The 23,457-nt window shown below is 43.0% G+C and overlaps 1 protein-coding gene across 2 annotated transcripts in view; it reads left to right on the top strand.

Moving 5' to 3' along the window:
• cntn1a (contactin 1a) overlaps positions 1 to 23,457 on the top strand; it is a 67,192-nt gene that overhangs the window by 23,734 nt on the left and 20,001 nt on the right. Inside the window, exons 2-6 of one of the 2 annotated variants that reach the window (XM_062461477.1) lie at positions 10,486 to 10,602; positions 13,280 to 13,318; positions 21,761 to 21,875; positions 22,346 to 22,519; positions 23,006 to 23,163. In XM_062461477.1, the coding sequence (XP_062317461.1) occupies positions 10,542 to 10,602; positions 13,280 to 13,318; positions 21,761 to 21,875; positions 22,346 to 22,519; positions 23,006 to 23,163 (547 nt within the window). In that variant the 5' untranslated portion in view covers positions 10,486 to 10,541. Of the gene's footprint in view, positions 1 to 10,485; positions 10,603 to 13,279; positions 13,319 to 21,760; positions 21,876 to 22,345; positions 22,520 to 23,005; positions 23,164 to 23,457 lie in introns of those variants that run through there. The other variant, XM_062461476.1, reaches the window with a different exon arrangement.

The following is a 23,457-nucleotide window of genomic DNA, read 5'->3' as shown; positions in this document are numbered from 1 at the left end:
AAGGTGTGGCTTGGCTGTTTTTGTTTCCTGTCTAAAACAGTTGGGTGGCCTAGGTCTAGTTCTCCTCCGTAAAATCATTTTGTCTGCCCTCTGGGACGCCCAACCTGATGGCTGTCGGCACAAAGGAACACCTACCCAGAGCTCATGGAGCCATAGTAGGTTGGAAATAGAGTAGTATACGATGTTTCAATGCTGAGCAGATGTGTGTGAAGTGGCTGACCATATATTCCTTGGCTCATATTAGATGCATATATCAATGACTTGGGGATAAATTATTCATGGGAAGACTGGCTATAGCACTGCTTGTTACTCAATGCTACAACAATGATTCAGCATGAAGCTACAATTGGTGACTTGCTATAGCAAAACACTGTGGGAATTCTATAAGCATCATCCACCAGATTGTGAGATGAATTGATGAGGAATGCTTTAAGGCCAGACTGGTAATAACACCACAGTCTCAGGCAGGCTTGGAGGTTTACCAATCAGCATTTTCTCTCATTTCAATTCAATCAATATTTAGTCCCATTTATTATCCCAAATCATAAATCTTCCATTTATTAGTAAATTATTGGAAAAGACAGTATTAGTCCAATTAAATTCCTTTCTTGAAGAAAATAACATCTTGGAAGTCTCTCAGTCAGGTTTCAGAAAATATCACAGTACTGAAACTGCTCTCACCAAAATAATTAGCGACCTCAGACTAAACTCTGATGCAAATAAAGTCTCTATCCTTATCCTGTTATATCTCAGTGCAGCATTTGATACCATTAATCACGGCATCCTAATCAATAGACTGGAAAAGCTTATTGGGTTCACGGGATAGTGTATTGAACTGGATGAAATCATATATTAGAGGAAGGAAGTTTTGTTAGTTTAGGAGACAATATGTCTAAGAAACATGAGAACTGCTTTGGGGGTTGTTCAAGGACTGCTTAGGTCCATTACTTTTTCTGTTTATATGTTACCACTCGGCAACATAATCAGACAACATAAGATTTCCATAGCAGATGACACACAATTGTATATATCCGCTGAACCCAACAATGCAACAGCCATAAATTCCAACTGCTTGTCGGCAATAAACAAATGGATGAATGATAACTTTCTTAAATTAAATGAACACAAAACTGAAGTCCTACTATGTGGCCCCAAATCCAAAAGAGACATGCTAACTAAGAATCTAGGAGGTTTAACCCGCTGGCTTAAACCATGATGTCTTGGTGTAGTCCTGGACTCAGATTTGAATTTAAACTCTCACATTAATAAAGTGACCAAAACAGATTTCTTTTACGTCAGGAATATAGCGACCATTCATAAACCAAAATGATGCAGAGAAGCTAATTCATGCTTTTATATCCAGCCGGCTGGACAACTGTAACGCACTTTCCGCTGGTCTTCCCCCAAAAAACACTGAAAGACTAACCCCCCTATTTTGACGATCTGAAACGCAAGTACCAAACCGCAAAGCGCAAGTAACTTTGTGGGCGGGACTCCGGCTCGGTTGCTATTTTGCCGGTGGGATAAATGACTTTGCGCCTGTCGCAAATCTAAAATGGGTAGGTCCGAAGTAGCTACATTACTAATGGGTGTGGTTTGGGCGTAACGTGCAATAAACCAATCAGAGCGTCATCATCATTGAAGAAATGTAACACGCCATAAATCAAAACAATGTAACGTAGCTTCGCAGAAAGAAGACCCTGGCCTCGCCAGCAGTGTGCACGGACCAAGCTTGCGCCCTTAAAATAGCATCTGAATAATGCGCCATTGACTTTAGACCACGTTTTTCCTGGTCAGTGGCGGAATTGTTTTTCGGAAACTGCAAAATAGCACCAGGGAACGTTTGCGCCGGAACACGCCTCCTTTTTCGCTGAACCGCCCACGGGAGCGCAAGGTCATTTCGACGTGCGTCTGTGGAGGGAAAAGTCAGCTTTGCGTCGAGTGCAAACTAGGAATGATACTTGCGTCGTTGACAAAGTCAATTGCGCTGGGTGCAAGATCGGGCCCTAATGCTCATTCAAAACTCAGCTAGATTATTAACCAAAACTAACAGGAGAGAACACATTCGTCCTGTCCTAGCTAGGGACCTAGGGACCTAGCTACATTGCTAGATAGTCCAGGCAAATTAACGTTTTACGACAGACTAATTGTAAAATATTTTTTTTCAGCATAGATCATTTCTATGAGGTGTCCAGAACAACATACTAAAATCCAAAGAAATCCTAGTTGTGGAAATATGTTTAATTCTCATCAATACGAAATGTGTGCCAATAAGGCCAGACAACATTACACCCCAATGGGGCTATTTTTTTTCCTTTACTCCTATCAAAATTAAACGTTACACAATGAAACTACCCATGAAAAGTAAACATTTTTGTATTACAAGTTTCTTGGAAAATGAATTTTAATATTCAAATGAGCTATACACTAATCGAATATGCCCAAAATACACCCAAATAGGCTTAATGTTTTCCTTTACTCCTACCACAATAAAACTTAACATAGTAAAGGTATACATGAAAAGTAACTTTTTTTGTATTACAAGTTTCTTTTGAAATTAGATTGAATATGCACATGAGCTCCACACTTATTGAATATGTCCTAATTTGCATAGGCAGAAACACCATTCATATGTATGACAAATACATCGGCCCAATCTTCATCCAATCATCCTACTGCCAATGGGTGATGGCAGTGCTGCTTTTAGACATGGACTGACTTCATGCAGCGCTGCAGCCGGCTGCAGGCGGCTGACTTGAAACAGTGAATTCTGGTTTGACTTTTTGTCCGACTTGAGACGGCGCCTAGGCTAGGTCACTGTGACGTAGCCATCAAAGTATCGATTCGAGAACTGCCAGCTGTGTAGCCGAGCACATTTTCTCAAGAGCAACTGCACGGGTTCTAATGACGACACAGCTATTTCATGATTGGCCACTCACACACGACAACTTTGACGCGTGTTTTGTAATTATTCTGATACCTTCAGTTTCGCCAAATACGGACCAAACAGTTTAATTGAATTAAAATTGTGTTGAAGAAAGGGTTTTAGTCCGCCTCTTCACTAACGGAAAGACTAAGTTTAATAAAAAATTAAGTAAAGTAAGCAAACAGCGCTTGATCGGCCATGACGGACGTCAACGCAGAAAACCACGAGAAGCTGGAATGTCCGACTTCACAGAACCGTTTTCAACTCCTCCCCGACTGCAAGCGGCTACTCTCGCCGGTCGTCTCATGCAGCCGCAGTCCATGTCGAATGCACCTGTTGTCTCAAACAGGCTTCATTGAGTGGTAAGTATCACGTGTCATCATGTGTCAAGAGTATGGAACGCCAACTGTGCCAAAACGTCTGAATTCTCGAGACGCGCGTGATAGTTACCGCTCAATGAAGCCCACAAACTTACTAAAAAATGAGTAAACAAACGTCTTTGCAGAGCTTTTTTGCTCAGGGGAAAAGGCCCGCAGAGAAGGAGAGAATCCGGTATTTTTTTCAGAATAAAACATCTTTCAGACTCTGATAATCAATTAAAAGGAAATAATGTTATTATTGTTTTTTCTGTGCGGCCCGGTACCAACCACCGGTACCGGTCCGCGGACCGGTGGTTGGGGAACGCCGAGCTAGAACAATGCGATCATCAGAAGCAGTCATAAGAAGATTGGTGATGCAGCCTTTGTCAATTACGCCCCAAAACTATGGAACACATTACCATAAATATTAGGGAATCAAATCAAATCATTTGTATAGCACTTTTTACACGCAAGCATGAGGTCTGAGCTTGGGTTTTGTTTAGTTTTCTTATATTTTGACATTTTTATTTATATTGGGAAACCACAAAGACTGTGGCTCGAGATACCCCAAAGACTGGCTCGAGATACCGCAAAGACTGCGGCCTGTGTTCAGAAGGGTTTTATTACTTGTAGGCCTATTACTTAGAAATCAGTGTTGGGGGTAATCAAATCTGATTACAGTAACACAGTAATGTAACGCATTACTGTTGATAACTTCAGTGATCGCATTACAGTTACTAATACAAAAATGTCTTGCGTTACTTGCGTTACTTGCATTACTGCGATCTGCATATCGGGAGGAGAAAAAAACAAATCAAACTTCCCTTTACAGTAGGCTACGTGTGTTTGCTTAACACTCGTCAGTTGACTTAGCCCCAGAGTTCAGGAGGCGAAACAAGAAGGGCAGATCTGCCCTTCTTGTTTCGCCTCCTGAACTCGAGCCGCTTAGGACATCTTTTGAGGGATGGATGTATGCACATTACTTCGTATTAGTTGCGCGAAAGGACAAAAACGTAACTGCACAATGTACATTGTGCCCACGCCAAAAACACCTTTTCACCGCCGCGAACACAACCTCTAATCTGTCAAAGCATCTTCAATGGCAACATGCTAACTCAAGACTATAGCATAGGACGCCGATAAAAGGTTGCCGTTGCCATTGTTGCCGACACCAGCCAAGCAGCCACGACTTGACTTTCAACATCAGCAGGTTACCAAAGCAGAGATAAACAGGCTTGTAGCAGCATACATAGTAGAGGAAATGTTGCCATTTAAAGTTTTAAGCATTATTTTATTTGGAGACATTTTGCTTACTGCCAGTTCTGTAGCCTTGTTGTTATGCTTGACAACTTTTAGGTTGATTCTCACAACTTTTTTTGTCAGCTTTGTGGTATTAAAAAGCATAAAAGAGAGATCTGTTCTCATTATAATAAGTATGAGTTGATTTGGGCATATATATTGTTATTTGGCAAGTGCATCTCAGGTAATGTCACGGAGTAATCCAAAAGTAATGTAACTAGTAGTGTAGTGACTTTCAGCAGTGAGTAATCTAGTAAAGTAAAGCATTACTTTTTTTAAAGTAACTAGTATGTGTAATCTATTACTTTTTTTGAGTAACTACCCCAACATTGCTTATAATATTGTTTTTATTGATGTTATGTAAAGCACCTTGAGCTGCAATTCTTGTATGAAATGTGCTATATAAATAAAGTCTTATTATTATTATCCCCGGCAGCGTTGACAGATGAGACAGCATGTTCAGTAAGGTAGGATATGATATTTGGCCCTCTCAAGTCATCAGCTTTTCAGTTTCATTTCCTATAATTATTCTCATTAACGTGAGACACACATTAATTCTACATTAAATAAAGAAACATACATTCTCAAAAACAAAAACAAATGCACAGATCTGTAGGGAGCCTCAAGTGATCAAATAGTTCCTCCTTTTGTTCTGGAAGTACACACTACATATGTCTTCTTATGAGAAGGCACCCCGGTGACCTGTAGTGATTCTCACTGTTTTCCTGATTAAAAACCAAGCCAGTGTTAACCTCATCTTGGCTTTGTCCATCTGGATTAAGTCCAATCTGCTCTTAATCATTGGTGCTGGCGGTGTGGGTGGGCGTTGAAGATAGGACAAGGAGGAGGAAGGAGAGATCAACATCCCCTCCATCCTGTTTGTGAGGTTTACCACTACTCTCTCTCCTTTCTTCCCCCCACCCCCCCGTTCCTCCTTGGCTTTGACCCGGGTGATAAGGCATTACGACTCCAACTCTATTATGCAGCTGGGATCAGACCAAGCGTAGAAAAGGGTTTGGTGGGGGCTTCTCTCCTTTACTCTCCCTATGTGCTAGAATCATGCCCTAGCCCCCCTAGGGGGCTACCGTTCAACCATGCTTGGAGATATTGGTCACACAATGCACTCTTCTTTATATCTTCTGTAGCGGGGTTTGCTCGTTTAAGATTAGCAATACTTAATTTATAATAAAGTATGTAGTTCTTGGGGGCACCACCTCTTATTTGTTAAAGGGACAGAGGAAACCTTATTGAATAATATTGAATAATAGCCTTCGTAATAATCAGTCTAATCTTAAGTAGTGAATTCTATGAAAGTAGAGCAGATCAGATAATGTGAGGGATAACGCGAGTATTATAAACAATGATTTATTTAAGGAAATGTAATTATAATGAACAAATACCAGAGAAGTTATAGGTTAGTTGAAGGTGAGTTGAACAGTCCTAAACTATGATGAGGGTTGGCACAAGATGGTAGGTTGAGAGCGCGTGGGGAGGGGGAAGGGAGAGAGAGAGATAGGCTTCTGGAGAGCAATGGGAGAGTATGTTAACTAATCCCAACGAAAGTTAGGTTAAATCATTTGCAAACTAAAATCCAACGTAACAAATTAAATCACAATATGCCAATGTTCACAAGTAAGAAATGTAGCAATATCGCAGTTACTGTTGTCAGTTTGAAGAAGAAGAGTCAAAGTTACGTTCATCGTTGTCAAACGGTTAGAGCAAAGGAATCTTTCGTTCAAGTTCCTAGTGGTCCAGTGAGTTGCTGATTGAGAAGGATAGGTCAGATGTGTCGTGAACACTTCCGGTGAATCCTTGCGAAAAAGCCAGGATTGCTTGTGCGTCGAGGTTTTATAATCCTTGAGAAAGGGGGTATCCTTTTGGAGGTGAACTCTTTGATTGGTCAGTTACTCCCACCTGGGCGTCCATCCTGAGATTGACGTATGGATGTGAAGTGGTTGATAACTTTTCAGAGTTCAGCTATTTCAAATGTCCATGTATTGCTTATACTTCAAAAAATAACAATACAACATTAATAAATGGTTTAGTTTGTAGATTAGAATCATTTTGATATCAAGATTGACTGATTTATCATAACAGGAAAGGAAGTTACATTAAAACATCAAATTATATCAACACAGCATTAAAGGGAAAGCATACATTATAACACATCAACTGTCATTGAAATAGTGTCCATGAGCCATGTAGTCCTTGAGAATATGTTTGTAAATCCAGAAAAGTTAGTTCTTCCTTAAAATCTTTTGTCTCCATACTGTAAGGCCATTTTGGTCTACCTTCTGACCCTATGCTGGGCCAGTAGCTTTGAAGCTCCTGCTCTGGAGATAAGGACAAAGGGGGAAAACCCCCTTTCTCCTTGTCGGGGGTAGGGGAAAGGTGTGATGGTACGTGGTTTGTCTGTTGGCTCTGCTACACTTCTTTATATATTTATCGATATAATTGTTTTTACATTGTATAGTAAAGGTTAGAATTATTTAGATACTGTCGTAAATGTTCTACATTTAATATTTTCTACATCTTATATTTAACTCTTATTTGTTTACCGTATGCAAATTCCTGCCATAGTGAATTCCTTGTTTATGCAAACTTATAAAGCTGATTCTGATTCTCAAGTGCAGAGGTGAAAATGTATGTGTGATTTTAGCATCTTCTGATTTCACACAGCAAAAGGAAAAATGTCTGTAGAATATTTCAATTCTATATTTTTTGTTGATGTCAGACCTCAAGCAATTAAAATGGCTGTCCTGTGTCAGACTGTGGTAATTGATAGTGCGTTAGCGAGGGCCTTTTTTTGAAGTCTGCTCTGCTGGTGATTGAGTGTGCTAAGTGAGCGAGGAGCTCTTGTCATCTCATTCTGACTGGAAAATAGGAGAATTAACTGTGACATGTTAATATTGATTATTTGTGGCAGGGCTCTGTCTTTGGCCAGTCTGTTTTTATGTAAGATTAATGTATTCATTTAGCAGATGCTTTTATCCAAAGGGTTATCCTGAGCTACATACATGAGCTACATACATGAGCTACAAAAAAACTATATTTTATTTGTAATCTTACAGCTAGTTACTGTATATGCCATGGAGATCTGATGTCTAAACTCTTCTCTTGACTAATAGGTCAACCTCCATGTCCTTCCACTAATCTACTAAGTGCCCCTATTAAGTGCATTCATGATTCATAACTTACAGTCATAATTCCTTCATAATAAATAAACCAGTTTCCTATTGAAGAGCACAGAGGAGAGAGTTTTGTCCTTAGGAGCTGTGTTTCATAAGACCACATAATTTTGCTTTCTTTAGCTGACCACTGTTTACAGCAATAATGCCATTCCAGGTTACAATTTAATGTTTGCATAGTTTTTCTTCACATGCACAAAAGGCCCCTTAGCACAACTGTTCCCTTAGAAAGGTGTTGCTAGGATACGGACAGCGTGCAGATGAAATCCCCTCTGTTTTACTGCTACATTATGTCTGTGTAAGCTTATCTCTCTGTTTCGTCTCTCTCTCTCTCTCTCTCTCTCTCTCTCTCTCTCTCTCTCTCTCTCTCTCTCTCTCTCTCTCTCTCTCTCTCTTTCTCTCTCTCTCTTTCTGTCGATTATCACATGCCCATCTTTTGTTACAGTCAGTTCACTGTAATGACTGTCTGGTGATTACTGAGATTTCAATCCGATGTCACACCTCACTGTGTCCGCTAATACCCCCGACTCTTACAATCAATATCAAGATCACACTGTTGTACCATTAAACTCAAACTTGACACTACAGTTTATTACTAATCCAACCTAACGTGTGAAAATCAATATCAAATTTGTTGTTGTTGATTGTTGCTTTATTTTTGCATTAACAGATACAGAATTTCCCATCTTTAAATTGAACTTGTTATGACACAGATTTGGACATTATACTTGATGGAGTCAGTCCAGGACTTGGCAAATGTCAAAGAATTTTGGATACCCTGATGCCAGTACTGTGCATCACAACAACGCCAGTTATTTTCCAGTTGTACTGTTGGTGTAATCCATTAGCTATCGGCTAGAAGCCCCGGAGAGTCTGTGTAAGCCTGGTGAGTGACTGGTGATCAACATCATTACCTCCTGCTTGTCTCTCCCTACGGCTCTCCTCCCGAGAGACACACGGAGCTCCCTCTGCCCCATATCCCCCACCTCCCCTCCTCCCTCTCTTCCCCCTTCTACTCTCCTCCTCCCCTCCCCCGCCCGCTCCTTCTACAGACAAGTGTGCTTCACAAACAGCTGTTGCGTGCCATTTCCTCTTTCTCATCCTGCATCTGAGATGTCATGTTCAAGCCTGGCCTGGTCAGGTCTGGAGGGCAAGCAGCATTCAGCCACAGCCAATTCACTTAAATCTATTATACACAAACAGTGCCCTGGGTTGCTCATGACAACCGTTGACTTGTCAATCATTATGTGTCAACCTGTTAGTGGGAGCCAGTCCCATGGTGAGGTGCCTGGGAGGCTGACATGAGCACAGCGTCTGTCACTGCCGTGCTGCCTGCTCATGGATGCTATACTGTGAGTTGTGTGGCCAGGCACTCTCTCATGCAGTCTCCACATATTGGGTTTGAGTCAAGTACAGTACAGCATGTTTGGTATGTACGCTCTGTGTGGGAGAGCAGCTATTCTTGGTGTTGTATTGCAAGCGTTCACAGTCGAACCTGATGAACTCGGATTCTGCTTCCTTGTTGTTCAAGAAAACTGTAGATATTGTGAGCGTGAGGAGGTGAAAGGATACGTCTTGATTTGATGATTCTCTGATTGTGTGGTTGCTTTGCCTGCTGTAAAACATGCAGATCAGCTGTTCCTTCATTTCTCCGCTCCCTGATTCTGTTGCGACTCATCTGATGAGTCACAGGAGGCGTTACTGTGGTTCATCAAGTAGCTCACACGTCACTGTCACAACACCAACAGAATAGTAATTCGGGTCAAAATATTGATAATGCTCAAGGTTTTCAACTTTAGCTTTAAAAAGGTTGTAGCGTCCGTACATCCTCTTCTCCTAAGTACATTACATGGATGTTAATGCTCTTAGCAACTTAGCTAAATGAATCCAAAGGGCTCTTTTACGCTGCGTTCACACTGCAGCGTTTTTTAACGCTCTGCATCGCTTGCCTTCCCACAGTACACCACGCTCGGGGGCGTGTTAGACAAGTTAATACAGAGTTGTAGTTCTCTAAGGTCACTGTTGTAGTCATGGCCAAGCGTGCAGATTTGGGTTCATGTACTCACAATATCGATCAAAATACCACTTTTACACAACATTTATGTATGTGCAAGATTTTACTAGTGCAAGATTACAGTAGAATACATGTTACGCCACAGGTCACTCAACCAGTCGTTTGTAGGCTGGGCTAGCGAGCTAGCAGTGGCACAGAACAGTCACGTAATGTGACGAGACTAAATTTAAAAGTAGGCTATAAAAACACACTAGGAACAATGACGACATCGGCAACCATGCACCATGCATTATTAGTTTAATGTATTCTTTAAATTCAGGCTCGTCACATTAGTAACTTTGTTCTGAACAGAACTGGGTGTGCAGACACATACGAAAAGTTTCTCCTCCATCTTGAAATTGTCAAACCTAGAAATGTTTACCATGACGAACACGTTACAAGAAACAAGAAACCAATCCGATTGGCCAACGCTAGCGTTTTCACGCTCCTCATTTACATAAAGTTGATAAAATCCAACTTGCAACGCTCCGCTCCGCTCCGCTGCAGTGTGAACGCAGCGTTAGGATACAAATGAGCTTATGGTTCCATGTCTGGCATTACTTTATTTGTACTCTCTCTTTCCCTCCCTCCCTCCCTCTCTCTCGTCATTCTCTTTCTCTCTCTCTATCCCTCTCTTTCCCTCTGTCTCTCTCTGTACAGGGTCTCCTGCTGATGTTCCACTAGCTGTGGTTCTAAGCACAAGTAGACAGAGCACAATGCTGAACATCCCTGTTCACCTTCTGGGTCTGGGTCTGGCTCTAGCACTCTCCTCCACGGGTGAGTACTCGGGTTGCTCAATAACAAAGATGTTTGTCAAAATACTTTTAATATTAACTCATGTTGGGTCAAAATAATCTCTCTTTTCTGGGCATCCAGTTGTAATTTTGAAACCAAAACAAGTTCAAATCCATAGGGTGATTTTTTTTCTTCTTTCGATTTTCATAAAATTCAATTGCCATATCCAAACTAAGTTTTGAAGGCTTGCAAAATGTTTTGATAGACTGAAAAAAATGAACACGTTAACATCATTGCTAAACAAACAGTTAGCAAACATTATTGTGTATTTGAGGTTTAGTTCTTCACAACTGCAGCACAGCAACTGCAGCACTCTTTTTACACATTTACAGAGTTTCAAATGTGTCACTGTTCTCCCAGTTTGTTTGTTTTCCAGATTTAAAGTCTGGTAAATAGTGATCTGAAAACTGCTGCTCATTCTGTATGTTTACCCCCCCCCCCCCCAATTTTAACTTTATTACATTACATTTGCACTGCGACACAGCTGCGTTGTGACCTTGCCTACTTTTTTGGACTCTTGCGCAACATTAATTTTCAGCAAATAAAAACATTACGCAAGCCTTCCAATCTTATTTTAGATCTTGCGGAAGAACATTTTTTTTTTATGGAAACCTTTCAAACTCGGCCTTTCAACCTTCCAAAGCTGCTTGTTCTGTTGCAAATCATGACATTATGATATTCATCCCATGAAAATCCTTTCCATTTATTTTCTGTTGGGCTAAATTATGCCTGACTGCCATTTCAATGTCATTATGATGTTACCCAGCCAGGGCATTATTTTGCATGTCAGTTTTATTTTTTATGGACGAAGGGTTCCTATTTTTTGTCTTTCATCATTCCGTTTACATAGAACCTTATCACAGGATACTGCAGCAGTTTATGGTGATAACACACAAACCACCACTTGTACAGCGCTAAAACAGACCTGGCTGGGAAAAACAAAACAAAACATGTTTCTTTGTCTTATGTGATCACCTCTCTCAGATTTGATTTCAACTGAACCGTAAAATGTGTGTTTGGACGGAGGATGTTTCTCTGGTTCCCAACGCAGCTCCTTTACGGATGGTGGAGATATAGTTTTGACACGAGGAAGTGTGTGAGTCACGACTGCCTCAACTTCACTGTAGGCAATGTCAAAAGAACATGGCCTGCCCAAAACATATCACACCCTCCTCTCCCCCTCCACCCCCCCCAACCCCTTCTAACTCGCCTCCCCCCCCCCACCCTTCCACTCATCCCCTCACCCATCCACTTATTCCTCCACTCCTCAACCCACCCCCCCCCCCCAAACACACACACCTCCTAATGCAGGGCTATGTATGGCTGCTCTTTCCTCAACTCAGCTGCCATCCGACCAACTAAAATGGAAATGGGTCGACCCCATAGCCAGGGGACACTGGCATCACATTTATGTTGAGGGCGTCAACCAACAAGGAGAGAGTCACATGGTTAATGTACCATTGTTACATAAACAGCAGATTCAAGTAGGGGCGTCGGGCCAACATATGGCATGTCCTGTTTTTGTTTGGTAAGAAATGATGACGACAGCTGCAATGGGTTGAGATATTTTTGTTCCTATGAGTACTATGGCTGTTCAACGCAACAATATGTGTGACGCTATATACTGATGCATCAAGTGATGAATCTCAATTTAGGATCAAAACCCAGTATCTCAAATCAGCTCTCTGCCTGCAGTACTAGTCTGCTGCCAGTGCATAGATGATAGGACGATCTTTCATCCTATGGACAAACACTGGCCAAACAAATGTATGGAAGCATTAACAAAACATGTCAAAACTTACTGAAAACCTGATTCCCTTAGCTGGCAGTGCACAGTTGCCTAAGCTTGCAGAGCAGTGCTGTACGTACGACACAGAGACACACAGATGAATGAGGACAGCCAAGGCTGACACGCAGGACAACATTATTTATGGAAACCCTGTATACAGATATGAACTTTTTGTAGTATTGCTGTGTTCACTTGCTGGTAGACATTTTATCCAATCATAAGACTTGTTGTTCCAAAATGATGTACACAATTACAAATAGTGTAGAAAGTGCAGCAGAAGATCAAGGAGCAGAAGTGCTAATTTCTATCAGTATCTTGGTGGTCAGAGTCCAGGGAAAGTCTGTATTTACCAGCCACATCCCAAAGTAACCACCTCTCAGCTACCAGGCACAGAAGAGAACAAAGATAAAGCATACAGCAGTGCAAACTATAACACCTCAGTGACTTAAAGGTTGTGTACTCAAGTTGTGCGAAGCTAGCTATTTTAGCTTAAATTCCAAACAATTCAAACCATAATATCCCACCCCCTCCCTTCAAAGCCACTCCCACAAAACTATAGTAACGCGCATTGAGTGCAGGGGCAGAGTGCGCGCTGGTAGGTAGGTCGACTGATAGCCCGTCCAATCATTAGTCGTTTATTACAGTCTTGCAACGCCCACAGATGTCGGATTAATTTCAAATTATCGTCAAACCTTTATATGTATTGGTTGCTATCAAGATGTGAAGTTTATTTCGGCAAATATGACAAAAAGTGCTTCTCAACAACATTGCCTATGCTGCCTTTAACCACAGTGCAACAGTACGATCACAGTTACAGGAGCTAGGTTGACTGTGCTGACATGCCTGTCTTGTTTTCTGTCTGTCTCCCAGCTGCATCCCTGTGTGGGGAGGGACCTGGCTTCTATGGAGGTAAGACATGCAGTCTGAATAACAACAACGCATTCATTTAGCAGAAGGTTTCATTCAAATCCACATACAGGGGGGGATTAAACCTGAGATCTCATGATTTGAAGACATGTGCTCTAACCACTGAGGTATACCCGGAGTCAGAGTCTCAAACCAAGAAGTGGAGTATCTGTCTCCCTGACTCTGAACAGAGAGAGTTTAACAGAGGAGCAGTCGAACACGGCCACTCTCGCAGCTCATATAGCGCTAACCCTAACCTGAACAAGACCTGAACACCTCAGCATTGTCGCTGGGGCACAGGGGGTCACCTGGCACGCGGCTCTGCTCCTGCATGGCTGTCTCGCGTGTGGGAGGTCACAGCCTTGAGGTGGAGGGGAAGCCGTGCATGATTTATAGTTGAGCTTCACGTTGTATTGAAATTAAGAGCTGGAGAGGGGCGGGGAGTGTGTGTGTGTGCAGAGTAGGGGGGTGGGGATTGTGTGTGTGTGGAGGGGGGGGAGGGGGCGCAGCACAGCTTCTTGTAAGTAAGTAAGACTTTATTTATATAGTACATTTCATACAAGAATTGCAGCTCAAGGTGCTTTACATAAAATCAATAAAAACAATAATACAAGTGATAAACAATTCAAAGAAAAATACAAATCCCAATAAGATCTCTGTTCAAGAGAGAAACCAACTTTAAACATGCATCTTAAAAGTAACAATAATATAATTAATAAAAGTAGGAAAACCCTTTTGAGATAAAATTACTTAAATGCTTCGGTAAAAAGGTAGGTTTTAAGCTGTCTTTTAAAAATGTCTAGAGTGTTTGCTTCCCTAATATTTATGGGTAATTTGTTCCATAGTTTTGGGGCGTAATTGACAAAGGCCGAATCACCAATCTTCTTATGACTGCTTCTGGTGACCTCTAATAGGCCTGCATTTGATGATCGCAGTGTTCTAGCTGGTGTGTAGTTTATAAAGGAGTTAGCAATGTAGCTAGGTCCTTGTCCGTGTAGAGCTTTGTATGTGAGGAAAAGGACCTTAAAGTCAATTCTGAAGGTAACAGGGAGCCAGTGTAAAGTAGCTAGGACAGGACTAATGTGTTCTCTCCTTTTAGTTTTGGTTAATAATCTAGCTGCAGAATTTTGAATGAGCTGTAGTCTTTCAGTGGTTTTCTTGGGAATACCAGTGAAAAGTGCGTTACAGTAGTCCAGCCGGCTGGATATAAAAGCATGAATTAACTTCTCTGCATCATTTTGGTTTATGAATGGTCGTACCTTTGCTATATTCCTCAGGTGAAAGAAAGCTGTTTTGGTCACTTTATTAATGTGAGAGTTGAAATTCAAATCTGAGTCCAGGATTACACCGAGACTCGTCACCTCTGGTTTAAGACAGGGGGTTAAACCTCCAAGATTCTTAATAAGCATCTCTCTTTTGGATTTGGGGCCACATAGTAGGACTTCGGTTTTGTCTTCATTTAATTTAAGAAAGTTAGCGTTCATCCATTTGTTTATTGCCAACAGGCAGTTGGTAATGGAATTGATGGCCGTTGCATCGTTGGGTTCAGTGGATATATATAGTTGTGTGTCATCCGCATAGCTATGGAAATCTATGTTATGTTCTCTGATTATGTCGCCGAGTGGTAACATATAAAGAGAAAAAAGTAATGGACCTAAGCAGCTTCCTTGAGCAACCCCGTAGCAGTTCTCATGTTTCTTGGACCTATGGTCACCTAAACTAACATAAAACTTCCTTCCTGTGATATATGATTTCATCCAGTTCAATACACTATCCGTGAACCCAATAAGCTTTTCCAGTCTATTGATTAGGATGTCGTGATCAATTGTATCAAATGCTGCACTGAGATCTAACAGGATAAGGATAGAGACTTTATTTGCATCAGAGTTTAGTCTGAGGTCGCTAATTATTTTGGTGAGAGCAGTTTCAGTACTGTGATATTTCCTGAAACCTGACTGCGAGACTTCCAGGATGTTATTTTCTTCAAAAAAATAATTTAATTGGACTAAAACTATCTTTTCCAGTACTTTACTAATAAATGGAAAGTTTGATATTGGTCTGTAATTTGCAAGTAGACTGTTATCCAATTTGGGTTTCTTTAATAGGGGCTTTACAACAGCTGTTTTGAAGGCATCTGGGAAAACGCCAGTTCTAAGGGATGTGTTTATAATCTCTAGCACCGGACCTGAGACACTATCAAACACTCGCTTAAAGAATGTTGTGGGTATAGGATCAATATCTGAGGTTGTGGAGTTACATTCGCTGACAATTTTGGAAAGTTCACTAAGTGTGATACAGGTAAATGTGCTCATGGTTATGTTGCAGAATCTACTGATGTCAGTTTCAACCCCACTATTAATAATACTAGCTCTGATCAAAGTTATTTTGTTCTTGAAGAACAAAGCAAGCTCTTCACATTTAACTACTGAGGATGGAGGTGGAGCAGGGACAGTGTTTAGCAGCTGGTCAATGGTGGAGAAAAGAACTCTGGAATTTCTAGCATTTTCTGTAATAATGTTGGAGAAATATTCTCTCCTTGCTAGACGGATGGTTTTGTTATAGGTGGTTAGTGTATCTTTGTAGATATTGTAGTGGATAGTGATCTTTGTTTTCCTCCATTTTCTCTCTGCTGCACGGCATTTTCTTTTTGTTTCACTAACATTTTTATTTCTCAGCCATGGGGAGGTTCTGCTTGTGCACTTCTTTTTGGTTTTCAGTGGTGCAACAGAGTCTAACACAGATAATAGTGCATCATTGAGGTTCTCTACCATTTCATTCAGAGAGCAATCATGGTTAGTCGGCTCATTTATTTTTTTATTTACTTGGATATTTCTTGGATAAAACTACTTTGTCATATCTAGTGACACATAGTGATAATAGTTCAGAGAATTCTTGTATGAATATTGGCGAGTGCTTGGGTGGCCGATATATAATAACAAAAAGTATTGATTCGGTTTTGAGCTCTATAGCAAGATATTCATATGATGTGAATTCACCTAGCTCAGTGATTTTGAACAACAGTTTAGAGGAGAAAATAGCTGCGACTCCTCCACCTTTTTTTGATGTCCTAGAAACTTGGTGAAAGCTGTAATCAGGCGGACACACTTCTATCAAAGTTGCTGTTGCTGTGTCATTGTTTAGCCAGGTTTCTGTTAGACAGATGCAGTCTAAGTTGTTTTCTTTGACCAGATCATTAACTAGAAATGTTTTGTTATTTAGTGATCTAACATTTAGAAGGGCCAGTTTCATCTGTGGGGTATTAACAGATAAAACAGGGGTAGATAAATCTGTTGGAAGAATATGGATAGTTCTGTGACTTCTAACACTAGTTTCAGGTTTGTAACCATGCATTTTACCATGCCATTTTCTGTTTGTGCCTCTTCCACATTTGAGTCATTCATGAAGAATGGAGGGAATTTCCTCAGCATCTGGAAGGGTGAGCCAGCAGAGCACACAGGCTTCGCTGAGCTGGTGAAGAGCTCTTTGTTAGCCGCTTGGCCCTAGTGTGAGAGCAGCGAGTGGGGTTGAAAGAGAGATCAAAACTGACCAAAGCCTGTTTCTCACTCTGGGTCATGTAATGGATGAACTGCATGTGTACTTTTTATAGTTATTTTCCATTTGAAGACTGCTTGCCTTTCTGTGTCACAAACACATGCTTACACGCCTGCACATACACAACACAGATGGGGAAGTTGTATTCAATTTTTTTCCTGTTTTCCTCCTCCATCCTTGCCACATCGGTCCAGAAGACTAGAGAGTGTGCCAGGTTGTTCTTTCGACACTGTATAACGTATATATATTATAACTCTATCTCTAGCTCTCTCTCTCTCCCCATCCACTGACCTGGAAGGGTTCCCTTGCTTTAATTTAGCTATCCTGTATCTCATGCTCTCTGATCTGGTACACATACAATGCTGTAGACAAACAATGAAAGTGTGTCATGGCCGACTGGCCCACAGTGCCCACCCACCCTGCCATGCCATCCCCCCTCAGGGTGGTTGAGCCACAGGGTTATCTGGCTGTCAGCATGGCTCAGGAGTCTAGCATGGCTAGACTGACAGGATGGTCCTCTTTCAAGGTGTCTAGAGGATAGTCTTAATGAACGTGTCAGTGTGGAGGACCTGGTTCGTGTTTGCTGTAGCTATTCCTGGTCCTCTCACAGCAAGAGGAGAACAGATATGATTCATAGTTACTGTGAGTAATGCATATATGCGGTCAATACTGCATATGAAACTTCAATGGTAATTGTGGTCATTGTTTTTGTCCGAATGGTAGTGATATTATTGTACATGTGTTTTGTGTAGACTAGAGGAAATATAATGTATACTATAGCTGGTGTATGTTGTGGATGTTTTGTTTTCTACTGAAGGAAAGGAAATATATTGGAGGTTCATTCATGGATATATATATATAAGGATGTTTTCAAGGGGAAGCTTGACCAGACAGGAGACCCTCCTCTCTAATTTACATTTAGCTTTTTCTCCGTCACAATAATTACCAGCCGGATGACAAACTCAGGAATTAACCAGAGCCACTTGTCACAACCAGGATTATTATTACCAGGATTGCTGAATTAGCTGCTTTCAGATGGATAATGATAGAGACTGTTGTTGAAATAACATCTATTATCAGACATCAAGCTGTAAAGCGTATTGAGATTGAAGCCCCAGTCACGTCTGTTGCTGGAAAACACACGTGCATTCTACAAACACGCATTAACACACACACACTCACACACGCACACACACACACACACACACACTGACACAGGGCTGCAGAAGACCGGTTATGAGAAAGGTTGTCATGATGTTTGGACCGTTCATGCAGGGCTTCTTGATTTAGTTGTTCCTTCTGGGTGTGGGTGTACTTCTATGACTAGGGATTGTGCATGTGTGTGTGTTTGTGTGCGGGGGTGGGGGGTGGGGGGTGGGGGCTGTGTGGAGGATAGGGTACCCAATCCCTTCAACCAAGCCCGCTCTGGGTAGTGTACATACAGCAGACTGAATCACCACCAGGACACTGCACTGGCCCCTCATCTACCCCAGTCTCCAGCCCTTCATTCAGACTAACACTGTCCATCCCCAGTCATAACAGCTAACATAATTACATCCTGAGGTCTGGTGTAATAAGGTTAAACCACCAATGATACAGACTAAGCACAAGTAGTATAGCCTAAAGATGTTTGTCTCCACCATAGACTAACAGAGTTATGTCCTGTCAGACAGGCCTTTCCTCTGGCTGCTGTTTCCTGTCTCTATATGACTCTTCTGTTGGAGCTGTCACTCTCACACACAGTTGTTCTGCATGTATAGCTGCTGTATGTCTGTGGATGTTTTGTTTTCTATGGAAGGAAGTCAATTCATCAGTCGTATCATACAGTAGCTATGGCTTTTGCTCGGTGGTAAAGCATTTGACTGCTGATCAAGAGGTCACAGGTTCGAATCCCCCCTCACTGAAATGAAATTCAATGAAATGAATGAACAGCCATCAGAAATGTAGATGTGGATAATACATGGGATATGAGTGTGCTATACAAGTCTTATTAACATACATCCTTCTCAAACCATGCCATCTGCTACAAACCAATACATGAAGATAATTTTGTTTTGTTGACTGCCTATCCAGTTTTATTTGTGATTTAGTTTGATAATGCATGACACGTCTTTTGTTTTGTTTTTTTGCTAATCCAGCCAGGAAGTATTTTGGCTATCTGCTCCAGTGTCAGCCATGTTGTACCCAAAGGCTGTGGTAATTATCACTGCAGAAGCTGGAGAAGCCTCAAGGATAAATATGTTCACTGTCCCACTTGGACACTCACCAATTTGTATGTGTAAACAAATGAACATAAACACATCTGTCTCTCATGCAGCCTTGCTAGGACCCTGCTTTATCATGTACTGGATCTATTATGCATTCCAGACATTTGCAAAGGGACAAAATACACATAAATCAGAATATGATGGTTATATTACCCCCCCCCCCCTCTAGTTCATTTAATGCATTGCAGTTTTAGTTTTGTATCGGAAGGAATAAATAGCAAGAAAAGTCATAGGACTAAAAAATGGAAACTGGAGCATAAAAAGGGGAGTTGTTTTATAGTTTGAATTAATTATCCAGTATCACAAAAATACATATTCACATACAGCAAAATTATACCTAATACCTAGCTACTGAATAATTAATATTTCATTAGATGTTGATGCCAGGAAAGAAAGCAGGCTACTGGAATAGACGCCTGAACATTTAAAATCAATAGTAGTAATCCGAAGGTTGCCAGTTCGATTCCCGGTCATGCCAACTGACGTTGTGTCAGTTGGCAATGTTGAATAGGTCCTGTGTTTCCTAATGAAGTCAGCCCAGAAGATGGGCTCTGTCTGCACACCCCGGAGAGAAGACCTCTGATTGGGTGTTTGTCTGTCTATGGGATGTGTGTGTTAGTCTGTGTATGCGTGTGCCTGCGTGTTTTTGTGTGTGTGCGCGTGAGTGTGCGTTTGTGTGTGTGACTGCTGTGGACATGATTACTTTCTCCAAATTGTTCACCCTCCTTGGCTCGAGTCCCACAGTGCAGTGAGAGACAGGGAGAGTGGCGGAGTGACAGACAGACAGACAGACAATAAGAGGAGAGACCCAGAGACTGGTCCCAGTTTACAGACATGGGTAGAGAGTGGAGTGTGAAGGAGAGAGACCCACAGAGGAGGGAGGGAGGGAGGGAGAGGGGGAGGGGGAGGGGGAGGGGGAGGGGGGAGGGGGAGGGGGAGGGGGAGTAAGGAGAGCAGAAAAAAAGAGAGACATGGAGCAGACAATAAGAAAGGTGCCACAGAAAGATGAGAGAGAGAAAGGGATGGAGCGAGAGAAAGGCAGGGAGAGTACTAGAATGAGAGGAAGAGAAAGAGAGGGAAAAGAGGAGTGTATCTCCAGGCACTGGGCCTTCTGTGGCCTGTTTAACACTCCCTCCACCATCTGTCACATCCAATACCAAACTGTGTACAGTATAGGACCAGTACTCATTCCACTGGGCCAGGCATGGCCTCTTGTTCCAACAATGCTCCATACGGTCACTGCTCCTGCACTCTCTCTCTTTATCTCTCTCTTTATCTCTCTCTTTATCTCTCTCTTTATCTCTCTCTCTCTCTCTCTCTCTCTCTCTCTATTTCTGTATTCCACTCCCCCCCTCTCTCTCTCGTGAACACTGTTACCCACTTAACGTGGCTACCATGCCCCATATGTGTCTGAGCGTGCGTAGCTCTCTCAGGCATCAGTAGTTCTCGGTATCGGCATCCATGTTAGGCACTTACATATCCAGGAACAGCACAGTGCCAGCTTCCTGTCTCTCAACAACCCTGTTGTCTTACGGCCTCATGAAGAATCTCCTGTGAGCATCTGAAGTAAGTCTTTGTGATGCTTTCTGATGCTTTGGGAGGGGATCTTGAAAGCAGTGTATGCTTCTTGCAGGCAGGATATTGGAGAGAGCAGGGCCTTTTGTTCCTCCTGGGTTTCTAATGGTGGCAGACGGCATATCAATTTGACATTTTTAGGGGGTGGGTGGATTTCGGCTCCTTAGACAGACAATATAAGAGCAGGATATTACCATCTGAGAGAGTGCACTCAGTGGCATTGAGGTGTCAGCTGTACTCTGAGAGAAGCCTGAAGCCAGAATCCCCTTGCATCTGGACCTCCCCCACACACACACACACACAGACACAAACACGCCGTCTTTTGCTTTCTTTCTCTCTCTCTCTCTCTCTCTCTCTCTCTCTCTCTCTCTCTCTCTCTCTCTCTCTCTCTCTCTCTCTCTCCTCTCTCTCTCTCTCTCCTCTCTCTCTCTCTCTCTCTCTCTCTCTCTCTCTCTCTCTCTCTCTTACTCACACACACACATACACACACACATACTCACACAGGATCTGAGAGAATATTCTGCTCTCAGAAGCTGAGGAACATTTTGCCTCATTGGTTATTCATTGCCAGGCATTGTGGGTATGTCTTATTCATTTCAGTCCTGTGATGCCTGTCTGTTTTAATGACTAATTGAGGCTAATTATGATGGTGTGTTGGCGGTGTAAAGGCAGATCGAATTCAGCACTGCATTTTCATCAAGGAGAGCTCTCCGTGGATGCTGCACATTCTGATTGCTAGGCAGCTTTGAGGATGATCGCATCTGAAGGGGTTACGATTATGCGAGGCGTATTGTTCGGTTCCAATTTAGGATATATGCGTTGGGCTAGTCACCTGAGACAGACAAAGTTGAGAGAGACATCGTCTTTGTTATCTTAATTATGAAGGAAATACCAGTGCTACTACAATCCAATCAGATCTCACAATGTGTTGGCGTCGCGAGGAGACTAAAACCGAAAAGCTCCGTGGTTCTGTGAATAATCACCACCAGACAAAGTTGTTTACGTTTTCTGGTCAAATTGTTTGCATGTGTGTGTGTGTGTTGTGTCGCAGGTCAGGGGCCGGTGTTTGAGGAGCAGCCCGTTGATACCATCTACCCCGAAGAGTCTCCTGAGGCCAAGATCACCATGAGCTGCCGCGCGCGAGCCAACCCACCTGCCACATACAAGTAACATATGCTCCCCCCCCCACACACACACACACACACCACGCACATCCCCTTCACCCCCTGCTGTGCAAAGCATGGCACGGCCCGTCCCTCCTCTCTCGCCGTCCGTCCTTGTGCAGGGAGAGGAGCCTCCTGCTTAAGGCCAGGTCTGAAGGCTTCACCTGACTGACCTCTAGCTCCATGGGAGACCTGTGTCTGAGCGGGTAGTGTGTGTGGCTAGGAGAGGTGTGTGCGGGTAGAAGTAGGAGAGGTGTGTGCGGGTAGAAGTAGGTTTGAGTGTGTGTGTGTGTGTGTGTGTGCGCTCGCGTGTGTGTAGGAAGGCTGAGTCGTTCTGCGTGTGCGTGTGTGTGCTTGCGTGTTGCTCTGCAGTACTGTCGATGTCTGTTCTGCGGCAGGTCCTCTCACATTTGTGTCATCCTGACCCACATTTTCCCAGTGAACCCTAACGCTCCAGACCCTGTTCTCCCCAGGTGGAGGCTGGACAGCTCTGACATCGACCTGGCCGAGGACAGCCACTACATCCTGGTGGGGGGCAACCTGGTCATCAGCAACCCCATCAAGATCAAGCACATTGGGAAGTACTCCTGCATGGCCAGCAACCAGTACGGCTCCATCATCAGCCGGGAGGCCTTGGTGCAATTTGGATGTGAGTGACCAGGAACGGAATCCAATCATCCTTATGAGTCAGATTGCAATCATGCCTTCTTTAAGGGAATGGGCAGCCTGGTTGCCTTGTGAGTATGAGGAGTGTGTTTGTTTGTTTGTGTGTGTGGGAGTGGGGGTTTTGAATGATTTGAGCTCCACCATGGCTCTGCCGAAGAAGTGGTCCGCTATGGGGGATGACGGTGCTGCAATGTGCAGGGACTGGGTTTGGGTGTGTCTGAACGAGGCGAGAAGAGCTGAGGGGAAATCTGGTATAAGTGGAATGAAATGAGGCGTGGACAAGCATGACAGTGGATTCTCTAAGCTTGTTAATGACACACAGATTATCTCTCTCTCTCTCTCTCTCTCTCTTCTCTCTCTCTCTCTCTCTCTCTCTCTCTCTCTCTCTCTCCTCTCTCTCTCTCTCTCTGTCTCTCTCTCTCTCTCTCTCTCTCTCTCTCTCTGTCTGTCTGTCTGTCTGTCCCACAGACCCTGGATTTCTTCTCCTCTGAGGAGAGAGAGGCGGTGTACGTGAAGGAGGGCCAGGGGGCCGTGTTGCTCTGTGCCCCCCCCACCACACTACCCAGGTCAGTGCTCCCCCCCACCACACTACCCAGGTCAGTGCTCCCCCCACCACACTACCCAGGTCAGTGCTCCCCCCCCCCCACCACACTACCCAGGTCAGTGCTCCCCCCACCCACACTACCCAGGTCAGTGCTCCCCCCCACCACACTACCCAGGGTCAGTGCTCCCCCCACCACACTACCCAGGTCAGTGCTGGGCCGGCCCCAGCTGCACCACCGCCCACCCTAACCGAACCGCTGGGCTAACACGTCAAACACCTCTGAGTGTTCGATGTAATGCAATGTCACATGCAGTTATCTTGAGAGATTAAACCCTGCCCCCTGCTGGTTATAGTGTATAAGTGCGTAGACTCTGA

Source organism: Osmerus eperlanus, chromosome 5 (genome assembly GCF_963692335.1).
Source record: "Osmerus eperlanus chromosome 5, fOsmEpe2.1, whole genome shotgun sequence".
Lineage (NCBI taxonomy): Eukaryota > Metazoa > Chordata > Actinopteri > Osmeriformes > Osmeridae > Osmerus > Osmerus eperlanus.
The sequence above is the reverse complement of the archived record's forward strand: the minus strand, read 5'-3'. Positions and strand labels throughout refer to the sequence as shown.